This window comes from Cervus elaphus, chromosome 11 (genome assembly GCF_910594005.1).
Source record: "Cervus elaphus chromosome 11, mCerEla1.1, whole genome shotgun sequence".
Lineage (NCBI taxonomy): Eukaryota > Metazoa > Chordata > Mammalia > Artiodactyla > Cervidae > Cervus > Cervus elaphus.
The window spans coordinates 4154764-4175341 of NC_057825.1; the positions used below are offsets into that span (position 1 = coordinate 4154764).

General features: G+C 54.3%; 1 protein-coding gene across 14 annotated transcripts in view; it reads left to right on the forward strand.

The window, feature by feature from the left end:
* Window positions 1-20578, forward strand: part of AK8 (adenylate kinase 8) — a 132946-nt gene that overhangs the window by 10905 nt on the left and 101463 nt on the right. For 8 of the 14 annotated variants that reach the window (XR_006343300.1, XR_006343299.1, XM_043916504.1 and 5 more), the window contains exons 4-5: window positions 1575-1688; window positions 10327-10395. Coding sequence is in view for 12 of the 14 variants with exons in the window: in XM_043916504.1 (XP_043772439.1) it covers window positions 1575-1688; window positions 10327-10395 (183 nt within the window). In the remaining 2 variants the exon portion in view is untranslated. Of the gene's footprint in view, window positions 1-1574; window positions 1689-9477; window positions 9660-10008; window positions 10030-10326; window positions 10396-12609; window positions 12758-20578 lie in introns of those variants that run through there. The other 6 variants (XM_043916505.1, XM_043916509.1, XM_043916514.1 and 3 more) reach the window with 5 other exon arrangements.

A 20578-nucleotide genomic window follows, 5' to 3' on the forward strand; every position in this document is an offset into this window, starting at 1 on the left:
AAGAACCAAAAACGTCTTCAAATTATAATCATCTGAGATGGAACTCTTTCTGTTCTTTAAAAAAGCCTGGTTAGTGAACATCAGGCACCGTTAGTTAATGATGAACAACAAAGACCTGCGTACAGTACAAGGAACTATATTCAATGTCTAGTAATAACCTGAAATGGGAAAGGGGCTTCCCTGGTGGTTCAGGCAGTGAAGAATCTCTTTGCAATGCTGGAGTCCCAGGTTCACTGACTTAATGGATGTGAGTTTGAGTAAACTCCCGGAGATAGTGCAGGACAGGGAAGCCTGGCATGCTGTAGTCCACGAGAGCTCACAAAGAGTCAGACATGACTTAGCAACTGAACAACAACAACGGGAAAGACTGAAAGAATCCTGCGCATATCTGAGTCATTTCGCTCTACACCAGAAACGAACACAACATTATAAATCAACTGTATACTTCAGTTAAAAAAACAAAACATCAGTAGACTCTGGAAGACTACGTCATCACTGTCAGCACCCCTCCTGGGCCCGCGGGCTGTTTCTCTGACCAGCTGGGACCGCGTTTTATTCTGAAAAGGAATCAACACGGCCGGTCCGTATATAAAGCCGCCTGCATCTACCCTGCTTTTGGAGTTAGACTCACCAGCTCATCTGTTTATCTGTCATCTGTCTATCTGTCCATCCATTCATCCATCTGTCTGTCTCTCTGTATTTCTCTACTTGGCCCCTCAGATCCAGGCTGTCAGCTTTGACTCTCTGAATCTTCCCTCCCAGTCTCCATATCCCCATGAGAAACCATGGACTCCCAGGCCTGGGACCCGGCAGCCACTGGCAGTAGCTGGTGTTTCGGCCACAATTCTTTTGGCAGATTCACAGTCCCCGCCCCTGTCCACTGTGTGGAACACACAGAATCTAATTTTACAGGAAGATGATAATAATAAAATCCTAGCAGGCTGTTTCCTGATCTCGTCCCTGACACTTCTCAACAGAGAGGAGCAGAGAGATTAAGGTTCGCACCTGTCCCGGGGGACCCCCAGGGCCTTCTGAACCATCCTGATGCTGAAATAGTCATCAGTGTAATCTTGGCTTTAAGAACGTTTGGCTGCATGGTTTTTCTTTAAAATGTATTCTTCCCTGGCGGAGTATACAGAGTGGTCATCGGTGAACTGAACACTGACTTGGCATGGACATGCGTCTCCCAACCTTTAAGAAAAGATGAACTTGGAGTGCGTGTCATGACCCCTATTTAGGGCCTGTCCCCCTCTTTCCTGGTTTAAACTTTGAGTTAAGAACTCGTGGTCCAGAGAGCTTGAAAAGACAGTCCCAGGGCAGTAAAGCATAGGCTTTCCAGGTTCACTTGGAGTCAATGGCTGGTTGAAGAAGAAATGGCAGGCAAGCAGCATCCTATGGCTGGGAGGGATTCTGTGGGTTTGTCTCCCCTGGTGGCCTCCTTCCGGCCAGAAACGATGACGCTTTCCTGTGGCCAGCCCTTCCTGGTAGAATACGGAAGGACCCGGGCATTGGAATGGCGCCCTCCTTAGTCATTCCTTCCACAAAAACGTTCTTTTCCCCTTTCCTTTCTTCAGGCTATGTGGCTTGCCAAACATCTGAGCACCAATCTTCTCAGCGTGGAGAGCCTGATAGCAAAGGAGTATTCCCCCCTGGCGGCAGACGCCAGGATGCATCATCAGAAGTTCAAGGTAGGATGACGGGTTCTGGGAAACAGGATGGGGTGAGAGCTCCCTGCAAGGCACCCCCATCAGCTGCCGCACTCTTTCCACTTCCTGGTGGGTTGGGGTGACATGAGACCTAGGCCGGACGGGACCGAAGGAAGGGGAGAGGTCTTCAGTAGGGCACAGTTCCCGGGGGCTGCCGGGGACAGGGCTCGTGGTGCGCCAGCCTCAGCGGCAGTGAGCATGGAGGGTGGCAGGCCCGCCCTGCTCTGCTCGGGGCCAGCCAGAGCTAGTGGGTGTGGGCAGGGCCGGCGGGGCCTCCATCCACAGGCGCTCTGCCTGCTGGCCGGCGCCAGGACCTGGTAGGCCCGAGCTGGTGGGGAGCGTAAAGGGCAGTGGTCCAGCTCTCCCCGTATTGTAGCTCAGGGGCACTTCCTTCCACCCCTCGGGGAGGGTGCCCCATGGCATCCCCAGAGGCTGGGGGTCTGTTTCTACAATCCCACCATCACTGTCCTTGAAAGACCTTTTTAAAAGGGAAACTTAGGGCTTAAGCATGTTGGTTCTCTTAAATACAAAGAAATTTCCAAATATCTTTTGAAAAACTCCCCTTTGGAGCATAAGGGGATGCCTTAGTCCATGCCGGCTGCTGCCACAGACTGGGTGGCCCGGAAGCAGTCTCCCGTACACTCCTGGAGGCTGGCAAGTCCAAGGTCATGGCGCCCACAGACTCAGTGCTGGGAGATAGCCATCGTCTCACCATGGCCTCCCATGGCCAGAGGACAGGGGAGTGCTTCACAAGGCTGCATCTGCAGGGCCTAATTGTTCCCGAAGGCCCCACCTCCCAGCACCATCGCCTTGATGGTTAGGCTTGTGGGGAACGCAAGTACAGCAGGGGTGCACCTTCAGGCGTTCCTCACCCGCACCCGGGCTTTCTCTTGTTTGTGCGGGGAGGCGGCTGAGAACAGTCGTGAGCCCGCTGTTTGCTGAGCACTAAGTGTGTGCGGGCCTCCCCTGCCCAGGGCTCAGCCCGCCAGTTGGGGTGACCACCCGGGGCCTCCCGCCAGTCTCCACAGAGGCTGTGGCTGAGGGCTGGTTGCCTCCCATCTTCACCTTCACTCATGGGCAGGCTCTTGACCAGATAGGGACCACGTGTGGTCACTGTTCCTCCAAGAACATGGAAGGAAGCTTCCAGGCCTCATGGGCAGCCTGTGAGTGATGGCCAGGGGGATGACTCTCGTGGCCAGCCCATGGTTGTAAGTAGCAGAGATCCACCCGGGCTGCCCAGGGCAGGAAAGGGAATCTGAAGGCGGGCGCAGTGACTCCTGGGCTCCGGATGGAGGGAGTGCCCACCTCCCTGTCTCTGAGGCTGGAACCTGGGCAGCACCCTGGCCTGCTCCGCCCTATGCTGTCGCTTGTCCCTTGTCCATTCTCGTTGCGGCTTTCCCTTCGTCTTCTGTGTCCCTTCGTCTCTGCCGTCCTTGCCTGCTCATGACCGCCTGCCTCGTCCCACTTCCTGTGTCTTCAGCTCAGACCATCCCCAGAGGCAGCTCCAAGGCCAAGTTTCCAGAAAAGGGAGCTGCATGGGCGCGCTGGTCAGGTGGCCCTGCCAGCTCTGGTGAGGCGTGTGCGCAGTGGGTATGTCGAGGCCCTGCAGCACGGCCGTGGGCGGGAGGGCCTGCCGGGGTGAGGACGTTCCTGGAGATGATGTGCCACTTAGGCAGACCCCCGACCTCAAATTTGCTGATTTGCTGAAAGTAACAATTTAATGGAAGAGAAAGAAAATCTCACTCAGCAAAACCAGCCTCTCTACCTTCCCAGCTGGTGAAGCTCTAAAACCGCTTAATCCAGAGCACTTGCTGACCCCACGGCCCTGGCCAGGACTCTCACGGAAGCAAGCGATACCCCCGGCCCAGCCCCCATGTCTTGCCAGAGTCAGAGTGTGTGGTTGGAGTTTGGGGGATGGCAGCTCTAGGGGTGGGAATATGGTTTTAGAAAGAAAGTGGTTATCTCATTTCCTGCAGAAGCTAAACTTTCCAGGGTGGGGGAGGCAGGCTGATTTCTAGGATAAAGATGCTTTTATTAGGTTTATAAAATTCAACAGCGAGGAGGGAGTTTAAGGAAATTCCTCCTGGGTTTCATTACTCTAATTATCAGACCACATCGAAGTGCTTTCAAGGGTGTCTTGTTGGGGTTCTTTGGTTCGGAAGCTCGGGCGGGGGGAAGATGAAAGGCCGGGCCATCAGGACTGATGAAGGAGGGGAAGGTTCTGAGGAGGCGAGGGGGCGCGTGGCCTTGCTGCCGAGCCGCCTGCCCGTGAGGCCGCTCATTAAGCGTTGTCTTTAAAGCGCTGCTGATCCAGAGCCTTTATAGCTCTCTTTTGCAAGCAGCAATAATACCTTCAAATACGTAATTTTCTCCTGTTAATCTCTGCTCTGCCTCCTATATGGAATTCACTCGTACAGTTGGTGTTAACCAAGACATCTCCATCTTTGAAATTTCCAAGTGGTGGCTGAAACACTTACCAATCACCTCCTATGTGCCAAGCACCCTCCCGCCAAACCATGGGAGACCCAAAGATGAGTGCCTTCTCCTCACCCCTGGGGCGGGCGGGTAACAAGGGTGCCGCGGGACCAGGAAGCCCTCACGCAGTCGTTGGCTCGCTGGACTCACTCATTTCCTGAGGGTTCTCTGAGCACCTGGTAAGCCCTGAAAGTGGCTCTGTGCACACAGGCAGCAAGGTTTAGGGCCTCTGTGGAGCCAAGCCCAGAGCTGTGCTAAAAGCAACGATGTGGAAGAACCCAGCATCCTGCAGAAGACCGGCACAGGCAGGGGCAGCTGAGGAGGCTGGGGGCTCCAGGCAGCCAGGGATGGGAAAGCTGTGTGGTTGGGTGGTTTCTAGCTTTGTTACAAGAAGTTGTAAAGGTGCCCAGAAGCAGTGGGAAGCGTGTGAGAGCATCCACGGACCCGTCCGCTGGCTTCAGGCAGCGCCATCAGCTCATAGTGGTCCCGACCCGTTGGGACGCCCCAGCCCCCCGCTGCCGGGTCGTTTGAAAGGCTCAGAGGGGGTGGCCCCCGGGGCGGGGTGGCATCGGGTAGGGAGCCAGCATGAGGCCAGTTGGAGCCCAGGGCACGAGGTTGAAGGCGGCACCCACCCAGGCGCCAACCCCGCACCCATATGACCCGAGCTTGAGCCCCACCTTGGGCTTGTGTCCGGGGCTCCTGAGAGCCTCAGCCTGGTCCTGGCCCCTCTGGGAGTTTGGGAATCGAGGGAGAAGAGAGTCAAGTCCTGCTGGGTTCTCATCACGCAGGACATGATCAGAAGGTGAAGAGGTTCCACAGGGAAGGGACATTTCTTGGTAGCTGAAGCTGAATGTGATCGCTCTTGATTATTTTAGATTTTTACTGGGAAAAAAGAAAAGCTTTATTAATTGAAATCCCTGCAGGAAGCATGCATATTTACAAATGTAAAACCGCCCTGTCCAGAGATCCTCAACCCGAGCAGCAGGTTGCTCACCCGGCACCTGTTGGACCCCCTTAGTCTGGGTCTCTGGATGTGGGGCCGGGCGTCTGGAGTCAAATACCCTCCCTGGGGAACCCGCGTCTGGTCAGCTGGGAGCCCACCCCACACACCACCCATCTCTTCTCATGTCATTACTTGTACAACGCAGTGATCGCTAAATCGAGGTTTCTTCTGGGACGCGACTCTCGCTTAAGGAGCAGAACAGCCTGTGTTTGTCGTGTGACGAAATGACTCACACTCCGAAGGCCGGCCCAGCCAGCACGCGCCAGAGCTGGGTTCTTCCTGACTTCAGTTCTGTTTAGCTCCTGACTTCAGTCCCATTTACAAATTAAGAGCCTGATGGAGCCTGATGCACCCAAGTGCCCAGGTGGCATCACCATTAGATAACATCCAAATCATGGGACGTGTGCCCTCAGCCTGCCAGTGCCCACAGAGTGTGGTCCCCTGCCAAGGTTCCCAGGATTGCCCCCCAGTCCTGGCTCCCAGTCCTCTGGGATGATCTCCGTCCACCACCCCACCCCACCATCCCACTGCCGCCTGGGTGCTCCCTGTCCTGGAGGCCGAGCCCCGACACGGCCTGTGTGCTTGGCCCTTCCCCGGCTGACCCTCGAGGCGGTGGTGTGCAACAGTCCTTGGGGAAGATTTGGGGTGGTGGAGGAAGTTACAGCCCAGGAGGGAGGCAGAGGAACCCGAGGACCAGGCTCCGTGGCTCCTTTCAAGTTCACTGGCCTTTCCCACCCTCGGGTCTCCCTTCCGGCCCCCTCCCTCTGCGGGGCTGTCGGCCGCCCCATGCTGGGATCTGTGCACTCCCTTCAAAGCCTGGTCCCCTGCTCTCCGTTCCCCCATCTCCTGTCACTGTTTCAGAAGCTAGAACTAGGTGAGTCCTGCCTCAGAACTAAGAGAGTCTCTGCCACGGAAACCTGTTCTGACAGCCCCGAGAAGCGGGAGAAACTTTGAAAGGAGAGTTGTCTTTAAAGGATTCTCTGATCAAGTCTTAAGTGAGTTCCAGTCCAAGTACAGGCCTTTCCTCCCCCAGCAGCAGCCCCTTCAGAGGCGAGGGGGTGCAGTCAGGCCAACCAGGAGCCTCAACTCTTCCCCTCCCTGCTCTGCTCCAGACGGAACTTCATACCGTTGGTCAGGACACCTGCAACTCCTGAGTAAGTTACCCAAGGGTGACCCAGGGACGCCAGGGGCCCTGAGGGCGGGGCCTGGTGATGAAACCACGCAGGCTCCTGTCATCACAGGGGAGGAAGCCGGGGCCTGAGAAGTTCAGCGAGGTGCCCAGGGACAGCCAGGGCTTGAGCGTCCACACCAGGGGCTGCCCCGTCGGGACAGGGGCGGCACCTACGAGGTTGCAAGCCAGTGGTTCTACCCCAGGCCTGGGCGCTGGGAGGAGAAGAAAGGTCCAAACTGGAGCCACACACTGATTCTGCCCTTTATGGCAAGGGACCTGGCCGGCTGGCTGTCGCATTGCCCCTGCATGGGGAGACAAGGGCCGGGGACCTGTACTTGTGCTGACCTCGAGGACCAGCAGGGGCTGCCCGGGGCTCCATCCAGTTTGTCCCTGATTCTCCCCAAAAGCCACACTTGGGGGCTGGGGTGGGAGAGCGTGGCAGAGCTCAGGAAGGAGGGAGCCTGATTGCCGCAAAGACAGGTTGGCAGGGCTCCGAGCGGCGGCCCCCGGGAAGCCCCTGCCGCTGACGTGACACATCAAAGCTGGTACCGAGACAGCATCGAGGCAGGGAGCGGTGGGGGGCACCCGAGAGGGGCCACGCTCAAAGTCGCCAGCCTGTCCCCCGCCGCGTGGACCGTGGGGGGCACCGCGCTCCACCCGGACCTGTCGCCTTTCAACCCGTGTTCTTTGATGTGTTTGCACCCCCCACCCCCCGTGTCCCAGAACCTGTTTGAATGCTGCCTCCTGAATGGGTGATGGCAGGGAAGGGGGAGGAATCATGGGTGGAAATCGCTGTTTCTGGGGTCGGCAGGGACACCCAGGGGCAGGAAAGGATAGGAGCCATGCAGAGGGGAGGGGCAGTGCTCCTCCCCGTTCCCCTCGCCAGTCCTGGGGGGCAACATGGGCATCAGCAGGACAGGTCCCTCTCCAGCAACTTCTTCCACGTGCAGTGGGGCTCTTGGCTGCTGGAGTTTCTTTAAGCCAGTGGTTCTCCAGGTGTGGTCCCTGGACCAGCATCCTCAGCATCACCCGAAAACCTGCTCAAAATTCAGATTGCCAGCCTCACCCCAGACCTGTGGAGTCAGAACCCTGGGGCGGGGCCAGTGATCTGTGCATTAACAAGCTCTTGCAGGGTGTGCGTTCAGGTTGAGAACTACCGGCTTAAGCAGGATGTTGACAGCAGATATAAGGACACAGAGGAGATGCTGAAACGGGCTGGATGCTGGCTAGCCTCTGGCCTCCTCTTTTCTGTATGTGTCACTCGTTCATTCATTCTCTCTCTCCTGCTCCTGCTTTTGCTGTCACTTTGTAGAAGCCATAGTGGCCCCATGACTTTCAAGGTCTGCCCTTCCTCTTCTAATCTGACATCCTGGAAGAGCCGTTCTGGGGCTGAGAAGCCTGGTGCCTCCCTCCTCTTGTACTGGTTTTCTTCCTTCTGTGCTCCGTGTGCCTGCAAAGCGGCTGCTGCCTCTCCAGCTCTTACATCCTCTCAGCTTTGGATCAGTGGAAGGCAAACTTCCTGCCCTGATGATTTCACTCTTGTCCTGGGTGTATTAAGGGCACCCGAGGGTAACGACTGCCGCAGCACCGAGCCCTTGCTGGGGGCCACACACACAAACACCAGCAGCCGCGTGTCCCGCCTCACTTAATCCTCACGGCAGCGCTGAAGGACTCCATCTGCATCTCATTTACAGACTCGGAAAGCGAGACTCAAAGCTTTGAAGGCACTGGCCAGGGTCCTCAGGGGGTGGTCAAGGCCCAAGTGGAGAGCGTCTGAGTCCGCACCCAGTCCAGTGGTCCCCCAAGGTTCTCCCTGGGAACGTCCTTCTCCCGAAGCCGGAGAGAACCTCCTGGATCACTCCTCACAACCTTCCTCCCCCTCCTCCTCTGGCCCCTGACCCTCCCCTGTGGGCGGATTCCCGGGGTGTCCTTCACCACCACCTCCATCTGCCCAAGCTCAGCCTGCTCTTGTTGGGGACCCATTCAAACTGCTCAAGGAGATGGCAGGTCAGGGCGCTCCTGGAAAATCCAGGAGACCTCGAACCCCTGAGAGGATTGTCCCCTCACCTCCCGGGTCCTCTCTGCACGTCCAGCACCCCATTCGCTGTCTCAGAATCGCTCTTGTGTGCAAACTGACTGAATTGTTCACTGCGAGCAGATAAACATGGCAAACATCAGTAGTTAGAGGAGCCGGGTGCAGTCTGTTTCTCCGACCCTTGCTCCTAGGCCCTAACAAGAGTGAGGTGTGGACGAGTTCTCCACATGCACGGACACTTACTAACGTCCACATCCGAGTCAGCAGCCCCGAGCATCCCCCTAGCCTGTCCCAGCGGCTCTGTGCTGTCCCAGCTCTGTGTCCCTTCAGGTGCCGCTGCAGCACGGCAGGCAGACTCGGTAGCGTTCCCGAGGCGGGATCTGGTCCCTCTGGACGCTGGGTCTAGAATGCGAGACCCAGACTTTTCTCCAGCATCACTAAAATGTTGTCAGGGCCCCCATTCACCCTAAGGACACTTGGGGAAATCAGGGCAAGGTGCTTGTCCCCACTGTCTGTCCTGGGCCCCCGGCTTGGCAAAAGGAGCATAAGGTAAATCTCTGCCCCTCACCCCACAGCTGGGCGCCTCTGTGTGCACCCAGCACACACCTGCTCAGCCCTGGTCCCAAGGACCCTGCCCTGCACCCTGCAGAAGTCCAGCCCCTCCCGGAGACCAATCAGCCCTGAGGTAGCTTGGGAGGTATGGTCTGGGGCTGGCCCAGTGTTTGGGCAGTGTGGGGAGAAGTACCAGCTTTTAGTGGCTGGGGGTCAAGGGGACACCTGGGAGTGGGTTTTCCAGGGGCACCAGCTCTGGGCATTTGAGGTTGTAAGAGCAGACCTTGTGAAAATGGGATGTCAGCTCTCGTCCAAGAGAGAGGCTGCGAGAAGAGAGGAAGCAGAAGGAAGGCCTCTCTGAGCGTCACCCCGAGAAGCCCCCTGCCCACCTGCACTGGTTCATCCTTCCTGAGCCTGGCCTGATCGGGTTCAGGCCCCGCCTCTGCTCCTGCCTGGCTGTGTAGCCCTGGGGAGGTGACCTCACCTCTTGGAGGCCCAGCTTCCCCAACCGTAAAAGGAGGATTAAGATAGTACCGACTGCACAGAGCTGCAAACGTGGGCTGCCGCAGACTGGCACCCAGCACACCCTCGGCAGAAGCCGCCGCAGATTCACTCCTCCCTGCGTGGTTTAAGGAACATGACGTGTCGTTAGGTCATCAGTCAGCAGGGCTTCCTCCGCCCCCGACGCTGTGTTGGCGCAGGAGCCGAGGGGCGCTGGTCAGTACCTCACAGCCAGCTCTCCGGGGAGAAAGCCCTCCTTTCTAGCGTTGGCCCATCTCCGTGGGACACACACCGCGGAACACCACGGCCCGCTTCCCGGGACGTGGGGGTGGGAGAGACGGCAGGGCTGGCTCCCTCCTGCATGTCAGTGTCTGGGGCGAAAGAGAGGCAGACTCAGTCCCCTTCGTCCAGGAACTCTGAAGTTCTCTGGGGAGACAGATGTGTGCACAGGCCCCTGGAAGGTCGCGTGGTTAGTGCAGTAACAGAGTTTGTCGTGGAGGATCATGGCAGCCCCCAGCCCAGCCCGGGAAGGGTCAGGGAGGGCTGCCTGCAGGCAGTGGCACTTGGGGAGCCTGGAGTCACCCAGGTGGGGTGGGGGAGAGCATCTGGGCAGGGGCAGGGCACTGGAGAAGCAAGCAAGTGGGGGTGGATGCCCATGCGTGGGGTTGGGGGGCTATCAAGGAGTCTGGACCACCCTGGGGCCACAGGTTGGCCCTGGACTTCACAGGGGCCACAGGGCCCTGGTCAGGGATCTGGAGAAGCTTCATGGCCTCAGGGCCAGGTTCTCGGGCCTTAGTGGAGCCCACTGGCCTGCCAGCTCTGTGTCCCCTTGAGCCCCACACGGGAGGGGGCAGGCCGTCATCCCGTGTCATCTTTCCTTTAGATGGTACCCAACATGCTGCTCATCAGACTGATGCAGGAGCGCCTGAAGGAGGAGGACTGCATCAGGCGGGTGAGAAGCCGTGCGTGGAGCCGGGCGGCAGGGGCTGGGGGCTCCAGGGAGCGGGGCTCTGTTTCCAGATGAAGGAGGGTGGGATGGTCGGGCCATGTGTTTATGTCCCGGAGCAGAGATGACCTGCAGAGAAGGGTGCAGGTCTGAAGCCCAGCGAAGGTCAGATTGTGCACATGGGTTTCACCTTGGATGGAGGAAAAACAAGGAGGCACCTAGGGAGCCGTCAGGCCCCTGCAGGGATGAGCTGGACTAACGCAGAGGGTCGTAGACATATAGGGTGGGGGGAGCCCCTGGACCTGGAGGGGCGGAGGCAGAGCTGGGGGGGGCGGAGGCAGAGCTGGGGGGGGGCGGAGGCAGAGCTGGGGGGGGGCGGAGGCAGAGCTGGGGGGCGGAGGCAGAGCTGGGGGGCGGAGGCAGAGCTGGGGGGGGGGCGGAGGCAGAAATGGGGGGGGGCGGAGGCAGAGCTGGGGGGGCGGAGGCAGAGCTGGGGGGGCGGAGGCAGAGCTGGGGGGCGGAGGCAGAGCTGGGGGGCGGAGGCAGAGCTGGGGGGGGCGGAGGCAGAAATGGGGGGGCGGAGGCAGAGCTGGGGGGGCGGAGGCAGAGCTGGGGGGGCGGAGGCAGAGCTGGGGGGGGCGGAGGCAGAGCTGGGGGGCGGAGGCAGAGCTGGGGGGGCGGAGGCAGAGCTGGGGGGGGGCGGAGGCAGAGCTGGGGGGCGGAGGCAGAGCTGGGGGGGGCGGAGGCAGAGCTGGGGGGGGCGGAGGCAGAAATGGGGGGGCGGAGGCAGAGCTGGGGGGGGCGGAGGCAGAGCTGGGGGGCGGAGGCAGAGCTGGGGGGGGGGCGGAGGCAGAGCTGGGGGGGGGCGGAGGCAGAGCTGGGGGGGGGGGGCGGAGGCAGAGCTGGGGGGGCGGAGGCAGAGCTGGGGGGCGGAGGCAGAGCTGGGGGGGCGGAGGCAGAGCTGGGGGGGGGCGGAGGCAGAGCTGGGGGGCGGAGGCAGAGCTGGAGGGGCGGAGGCAGAGCTGGAGGGGCGGAGGCAGAGCTGGGGGGCGGAGGCAGAGCTGGGGGGCGGAGGCAGAGCTGGGGGGGCGGAGGCAGAGCTGGGGGGGGCGGAGGCAGAGCTGGGGGGGGCGGAGGCAGAGCTGGGGGGGGCGGAGGCAGAGCTGGGGGGGGCGGAGGCAGAGCTGGGGGCCCGCACTCTCTCTCCGTCCTCTGCTCTCTCACTAATGCCCTCTTCCGCCAGACCCCATGACGTCAGAGGGCAGGGGTCCCAGTGAGGCCCTCGATGGAGGTTGGCCTCCTGGGGCATGGGCAGGTGGGCGGGGGCAGAGGGGTTGTGACCTTGTGATTCATAAAAAGAAGTACATGTTTCATCTTCATCCACTTTATCGATTGTTGGGATTTTTTTTAGTATTCCATTTTAATTTTTTGCTTGTGTGTGTTTTTTTTTACTCTCTCTCTCTCTTTTTTAAGGGAATGACCTGTGATCACAATATACAGACTTAGATTTCCACAGTCTATTTCGGGTTGGTGTTTTACCGTTTCGGGTAGAACATACAATATAGATCTCTTCCCTCTCTTAGTGTAGCTGTCGTATGTATTGCATCTATATGCACCAAGATCCCACCAAGATCCTATCATTTTTGCTCTCAGTCATCAAACATGTTTTAAAAACTCAAGGAGAATCATTTGTTGTATTTATCTAGGTATTTACCATTTCTGTTGTTCATTCCTAATGTTCCAAGTGTCCCTTTCTGTCTGAAAAACTTCTTTGAGCAATTCTTCTAGACTAGATATGCCGGCAATGAGGTCTCTTGCTTTTCTTTCATCTGAGAACGTCTTTATTCATTTGTTTACATTTATTTTTTATTTTTTGACTGGGACCCGCAGCATGGGGAATTTCAGTTCCCTGCCCCCTGCAGTGGAAGCGCAGAGTCTTAACCACTGGACCACCAGGGAGGTCCTGAGAATGTCTTTATTTTGCCTTCACTCCTGAAGGATTTTTTTTCTGGATTCAGAATCCTAGACCGACAATTTTTTCTTTCATTCTTTCATGCACTTTATAAATGTTCCATTTTAGCACTGTGGTTTCTGGTGAAAATCTGCGGTCACTAGAACTCTTTTAAGTAATGCATCTTTTCTCTCTGGCTGCCTCAAGGTTGTTTTCCTTAACTTTCAGAAGTTTAACTGTGATACGTTTGGGTGTGGATTTTGGAGGACTATTCTTTGCAGGGTTTGCTGAATTCCTTCAATTCATAAGTTTACGTTTTTCTTCAAGCTTGGGAAGTTTCCAGCCATGGCTTCTTCAAATAATTTTCCACACCGCTCTCCTTCTCCTGGCTCCTTCCGAGACCCCAGTGGCATGAAGGTCAGGTCAGGCTGTTGATGTTCCCTCATGTTCCCTCACTAAAGCTCTATTCTTTTTTCCCTCTCTGTTGATAAGATTTCATCATTTGTATTGAACCAGCTTCGAGCTCATTAAATCTCTTCTCTCTCATCTGAATTCTACTGTTGAGCTCATCCACTGAGTTTTAAATTTTGATAATTGTATTTTTCAGTTCTGAAAACTCCAGTTGGTTCTTCTCTCTTCCTTCTGTTTCTCGGCTGAGACTTGCGATGTGTCCGTCCATTCGCTTGGAGCTCTGTTGTCGCGGTTGTTTTAATAACAGCTGCTTTCCTGCTTGTCTGACAATTCCAACACTGGAGTCATGTTGGTGGTGGTGTCTGATATCTTTTCCCACGTGAGCTGAAATTTTCCTGGTCCTCCTTCTGCTTAGTAATTTTTAAAATTCTTTGTTTATTTATTTATGGCTGGGCTGGGTCCTGGCTGCTCCGCGGGCTCTTCTCTACTTGCGGCACATGGGGGCCGCCCTCCAGCTGCGTTGCTCGGCCTTCTCGCTGCGGTGACTTCTGCCGTGGCGAACAGACTCCAAAGCACGGGCTCCGTGGTTTCTGCTCCCAGAAACCAGCTGCCTCGTGGCATGTGGGATCCTCCCGGACCAGGAGGATCCTCTCCTCTGTTACCCTGCGTCTCCTCTGTTACCAGGTGGCTTCTTTACCACCGAGCTACCAGGGAAGCCCTGAGCTAAGTCACTTTGTATCCTGAATGTTCAAAATATTGCTCTGAGGCTCTGAGTCCTGCTTGAATTCCATGGCAAACGTTGATATTTTTTTGTCTTAGCAAATGACTGGCCCAGTTAGGCTCCAGTCACGAGTTCTAACCTCCTTCTCTGGGTTGTGGCTTCCACCTCAGCTCTCAAGCCTTTGTGGTGTTGTGCTGTGTGGATGCCACTTGGAGGGGCCTGGGCACTGGTCTGTGCTGTGGCTGATTCCTCAGGGAGGCTGGAAGGCTGGGGTCGGACCTGTGGGAGCAGCTCGGAAGTGACCCAGGAGTCCATAAACGACTTCGTCTCGTCGCTTTCCTGCGCACCCCCTCTGCTGTCTGTGGGGCTTTGCTGCATTCTCTGGGGCCTGGAGAGGAGGGACCCCTGCACCTAGGGAGTTGGAGGCCCCTGCAGCCCCCTTGTCACTGTGACTCCAGCAGGAAGGCCTCAAGGCAGGAGTGCAAAGAAGCAGAAAAGAAGCAAGGGAGGTTCCCCCCGCTCTCTCTGCAGGTCAGGGTCCCCTTTCGTGTTGCTCAAGCCAGAAAGAGGGGCTCCCGGCCTGCCTCTATCTCTCCCTATGGCCCAACTCAGGTTTCAGGCCGCCCGGAGAGACCGGGCCGGAGGTACTGGTTTTGTGGGATCTTGCAGTCTGGTCTTCTCCCCAGCTCCCCTGTTACTGTATACTTCCCGAGTCCCCAAAGAGCGGCCCCTCGCACTCAATCCAGGCGTTATAGCTGCTGTCAGTGGGGGTGACGGGGTGGGGACAGTGTTCTCCACCTTGCCCAGAACCAGAACTCGTATGTTTTTTAAAATATGTGCATGTATTTTTAAAAGATGTATGCATGCATTTGTGTACACACATTCACACATGTGCACACACTTGCTGAAATGATGGAGAGGCCCACATCTGGTAAGACACCTGGGCACCTCCCCAGGACACTGGTGAAGGAGTAGTGGTTTTCACAGCCTTGCTCTGCATGGTCCTCGGCCTTGTGGGTCTAAATCACGAGAGAGTCGCAAGTTAACTGCAGTTTGAGTTTCAAAGTCTGGTCTGAACAGGCTGACTTCCTCTGACTTCAAATTATTTCCTACGAGTGAGTGGTCTCCCACCGCCCAGGAATAGGCAGGCGCCCAGAGCTCAGAGGCCAATCTACATCAGAGGGGAGACACAGGCCAGATAGTAAATATTGTAGGCTTTGCAGACCATACAGTCTCTGTTGCAATTACTCAACTCTGATGTCATGTGAAAGCAGCCATACATGATATACAAATGAAAGGGCATGGTTTGTTCCTATAAAACTTTATTTATAAAAATAGGCACCTGGCTGTAGTTTTCCAATCCGTGTCCTAACTGGTCCTTTCACATGATGATAAAAACACTTCTGCTGTGTCTCTTCAGTTCTAAGTAAAAAGCAAACTTCCACCTTTCAGCAGTATTAGGAGAAAGGCCACTTAACCGTAGACTTTCATGGTAACCAAGTTCCCTCGTTGTGACCCGGCTCCCAAGTCCCCCGGCTTGATTCTGCCCACTCTAGTTGAGCGCCCACCGCAGAGACTGCATTGTCCTTCGCATTGGGACCCAACCCCTTCCCCAGCACATCTTCCTCCTCAATCCCCCATGAGCTTGGTGGTCCCCAGGGTCCCGGGCTCACCACCTGCCGTTGGAGACAGAGTCTCACGTGACCAAAGCAAGGTTGACCGAGAAGGCTTGTGATGGGGCCACAAACACAGGCCCAGGGGAGTCGACTTGTCACTGAACACTTTCGAGATGGGGACGGGGCAATCTGTGGAGGGACCGCCTTGGTCAGAGGGGATGGCAGGTAGGACAAGGCAGAGCTGGGAGTACAGCCTCTCCCCACCCCCCACCACTGCCTTAGTTCAACCAACCTTGGCTCAACTCTTCCTAAAACTACCCACCCATGGACCACCCTCTTATCTGGGAATTCTGAGACAATCTGGAATAAAGGGGGGTGGTGGAGCACCCTAAATGACTGGAAACTGGCCAGGACTTTCTTGTGCAAAAAGCTCGAAGGCTTGATCCATAACTGCTGTGAGTTGCAGAGTGGAATAAGACTCTGGTCTTGTAGACCCCAGGCTGGAAGCACTCGTGTCTGCCCTTCTCCCTCTCTTTAGAACTGGGCTGTTTCTCCTCTTCACCAACACCACTCGTCCCAAGACTTTGACCAAGCAGGTCAGTGTCAGTCTTGAAATTAGTGCTCTCAAGTCACCCAGACCAGAACCCTCAGCAGGGTGGAGGCTGTGTGTTTTTTTTTTTTTCCCAATTGGAGTATGGTTTATATAATATATGTTACAGATGTACAAGAGAGTGATTCACAATTTTTAAAAGTTATACCCTATTTGTAGTTTTTATAAAGTATTTGTGATATTCCCTATGCTGTTCAACGTATCTTGTGTAGCTGATCTTATAAGTCATTGTTTGCACCTCGTTGTCCCCTCCCCTCCTCTCTTCCCACTGGTAACCACTAGTTTGTTCTCAGTTTCTTCATGGTTACAGTCACTAGTTTGTTATATTTTTTTAGACTCCACATATAAGTGATATCACACAGAATTTGTCTTTCTCTGACAAAGTCTTTGTCTGACTTAGTTCACTTAGAATAATGCCCTCCAAGTCGTACATGTTGCTGCAGATTTCTTTCCTTTTTATGGCTGAGTGATATTCCATTGTTTACATGCACCATATCTTCTTTATCCATTCATCTGTTGATGGACACTTAGGTTGTTTACTTGTCTTTGCAATTGTAAATAATGCTGCTATCAACATTGGGGTGTATGCATCTTTTCAAATTAGTGTTTTGGTGTTTTCTTGGACGTATATCCAGGAATGGAAATACTGGGTCACGTGGTACTTCTATTTTCAGTTTTTTGAGAAACCTCCATACTGTTTTCCATAGTGGTTGTACCAATTTACATTCATGAGGGCTGTATTTAAAAGCCTAGCTGGGGGACTTTCCTGGTGGCCCAGTGGTTAAGTCTCCATGCTTCCAATGTATGAAAGCATTCCAGGGTGCTTGAGTTCGATGCCTGGTCAGGGAGCTAGGATCCTATATACCATGCGGTGTGACCAAAACAAATAAAATAAGAGCACATCTGGACACAGCGTGGCCTATCAGCAACTCCACGTGCCCAAAGCTCCTGGCTGCAGAATGTCACCTGACTGGCTGTGGCCACGAGCACGTGGATGGGGAGCACGTCTTTAGTTCCTGTGAGCGGCTCGGGAGCCATAGCCACACCCCTGCAGAACTGAAGTCCCGGAGAGATGGCTCCGCGGTTGGATGCCAGAGTTTCCTACAGGCACTTGTTTGCTCATTCATTTATTTCCATGTGCGCCAAATGCCAAGACTGTGAGCACAAGAGTTAAACGCCTGCTCTCAAGGAGCACAGATTCCAGCTGTGGGGAGACAGATGACAAACCAGATGAGGTGTGCAGTTGGGATGTTAGCTGGAGATGGGCGCCTGGGAGGGCGCGCTTCCAGAAAGAGGGCCCAGCAGATACCCAGCAGAGAGGCGTGTCTCAGAGAAGGGAGGGAGGCCTCTAGGGGACCCTCCCCAGCCCAGACCCCTGAGCTGTGCAGAAGGCCAAGGGCGGGATGGGGGTGTGCTGGGGGGAAGGGAAAAAAGGGAGCAACCACTGTCATGTTGCCGATGATCTGAACCAGCTGGCGTGAAAGCCAGGCATCTGGACACTGAGTGACCCCCCCAGAGACGCCATTCTTCCCAATCTTGAAACATTCAAAACAAGTCTTAATTTGTGGAAGTTATTACTATAAGTGACTGTTAAATGTTTCCAGGGTGTAAGTGTTCAGCCTAGACTTCAGAGGCTTGCGATCGGGAGGTTGGATGGTTGGGTGAGTCCCACTGGTGAGATAAAACCTCTGGAACCCATGACACAAAGATCCAGCCACAATCTAGACATGGGAGCCAGCTGGCCTGGGCCAGTGTTCACATGATTGTCTATTTAAAAGTTTTTTTGATCTCTGTAAGTTACTGAGTCATGATTTCTAGGGAAAACGTGGTGACACTCTATGATTTCAGCTGGGCATCCCATTTGTCCTTGGTGATCTAGAATACTCTCTAAACACGCAGTTAACTCCTGTAAGCCTTTCTTGAGCTTATCTGCAAGTCTGGGCCACAGCTACAGCGTGGACAAAGCGTGAGACCAGGCATCTCAAGTCCTCACCAGCAGCTACATCGTTATCAAAGTGGTCAGAACACTTACGAATAGTATTAATTAATCACATCGTGGCAAAGGGGCTTGGTGATGGTGGCAGCTGTTGTCTGGACTCCAAACAAAAGCATGGGAGGCCTGTCTGGTGCCTCGTCCCCTGCACCTCACCGTGAGGACACAGTGCAGAGAAGCTGTAATTATTACGCTGTTGATGTGACCACTGATTCGGGGTCTAGGACGGAGGGCCACGTTCATGATCTCGTTTAATCTGTGCACCAACCCAGTAGAGGTGGGGCTGTCATCATCCATGTTTTAGGGATACAGCATCATAAGGCTTGCAGGGTCTTGCCCAGAGTCCCCACAGTCAGCCCCAGAACTAAGATGTTTTTGGCCCCTCTGTTCTTGTCTGATCATCACTCGGCTGTGTCTCTCCAGCGAGTACCTCACCTTCCTCCACCTCTGTGTCTCCACTGGGCTCAGACTTGCGCTCTAGAGCTCCTTCTAGCCTGACATTCTGATTCCAATCATGTCCAGCCCATTGTTACCTGCCGAGTAAAGAAATATCTCCTTTAATTTGTTTTAAAATTTCTTCTGAGCTTCCAGGGGCATCCAGTACCTTTTTCATCTCTTCCCAGTGGAGACAGAATTTCAAGAGGAAGAGGTGAGGCACCTAATTATGTGCTCTGTTTGTTGAGAAACAAAACAAACCCTCATCCAAAATAAACAGGCTTTCTTGCTTTTAGGGAGAAAAATGACACATAGGCATATTCATTTGTATGGTAATTATTATTGTTTAGCTACGCAGGGACTGGATGGGTAATTCAGAGCACAGAGAGGAGGCAGGGCGCAGTGTTCAGAGAGAAAGATGCACTCACAACCCGCCAGGGTTCTGTGTTAATGTTGCCTTTTCCCTTTTTTTTTTTCTTTTTTTGGTCTAATGCAATGCTCTTTGAAGTGACCACCAAATACACTAAAGAAAGAGAAATTAGCGCTTTGTATCAGAATTATTGAAAGCAGGTGGGCGCTACATGTCAGGGACCCATTGCCTTTCCTTTAGGGGCAGCCGAGTTCTTGGAATCCAAGAGTGCCCGGTACTTGAGACCATGTCTGTAGGGCAAGGGGAGCCAAGAAGTGAGGCAGGGGGGTCAGGAAGTCTGGGGGAGGCTCAACACTAGAGAGATTCCAAACCTCGCCTTCACCTCCATAGTCACTGTTTGCCTCCACTGTTTTTTAAAAAATGTCTTTATGTCTTTGATTGTGCACAGTCTTAGTTGCAGCATGTGGAAACTCGTTCCCTGACCAGGGATGGAACCCAGGCCCCCTGCATTGGGAGCCCAGAGCCTTAGCCACTGGACCACCAGGGAAGTCCCCGTCCACTGATTTTTGGATTGCTAAGAAAGCCTTTCCCTCTTTGACCACTAATTCATCTCCTGCAGCTACCAGGGTTTCTTCCTAATCCTTTCTTCATATTGCTTCTGGAGGGGTTGCTTTGCAACAATGAACGAATTTATTTCTTCACTGCAGCACGTTCACATGGTTCAAGATTCAAAACGTTCCCAGTCCTCCTCAAACTCCTGTCCCCCCTCCTGGAGAGATGTTGGTATTCTCTGGAGAGCATGCTCTTCAGAAGATTATCTTATACTTAGAGAAGCATTTGTCTTTTTTTTGTGTGTGTGTGTTATGGTACCAATTTGTTTTTCCACGTTTTAATTGGAGTATAGTTGGTTTACAGTGTTGTGTTGGTTCTGGGTGTCCAGCAAAGTGGTTCAGTTGTACATATATGTATATTAGTTCTTTTTTAGATTCTTTTCCCCTATGGGTCATCGCAGAGTATTCAGGCGAGTTCCCTGTGCCACACAGTAGGTACTTGTTGGCTATCTGTCTTGTCTACAGCGGCGTGTTCATGGTCCTCCCAACCTCCTGATTTATCCTCCCCCCCACCTTTCCCCTTTGGAAACCATAAGTTTGTTTTAGATATCTGTAAGTCTGTTTCTGTTTTGTGAACAAGTTCATTTGTATGATTTTTAAAAACTAGATTCCACCTATGAGTGATATCATATGGTATTTGTCTTTCTCTTTCTGACTTACTTCAAATAATCTCTAGGTCCATCCATATAGCTGCAAGTGGCATTACTTCATTCTTTCTTATGGCTGAATACTACTCCACTATATATATATATATATATACATATACACCACATCTTTATCCATTCATCTGTTGATGGACATTTAGGCTGCTTCCATGTCTTGGCTATTGTGAATAGTGCTGCAATGAACATTGGGGTGCATGTATCTTTTTGGATTATGGTTTTCTCCAAATATATGCCCAGAGTAGGATTGCTGGACTATGTGTGTATGCGTTAATTGCTCACTCATGTCTGACTCTTTGCAACTCCATGGACTATAGCCCACCAGGCTCCTCTGTCCATGAAATTCTCCAGGCAAGAATACTGTAGTGGGTAGCCATTCCCTTCTCCAGGGGCTCTTCCTGACCCAGGGATTTAACCCAAGTCTCCTATATTGGCAAGCGGGTTCTTTACCACAGAGCACCCAAGGAAGCCCCTGGTGTGATTGCATTGCATTATCTTAAACTTCACCTTAGCAGATGAGAGATAAAGAGTGTCCTTGACGGCCACCGTGTTGGAGAAGCCTGTGGGGACCTCCTGGAGGACCCAGTGGCAGTCCCCAGCCTCCAGCCAGCAAGGAACTAGAGCCCCCCGTCGCAGAGCAGCGTGGAAGGAAATTCTTCCACAGCCTGAGCTTGGACGCAGTTCGATCTGGAAGCAGTTCTTCCCCAGTTTGGCCTGCAGATGCAAGCGCAGCCTCCTAACACCTCGATGGCCGAGACCCCAGCAGAGAACCTAGCTCAGCGGTGCCCGGACTCCCCATCCATGGGAGC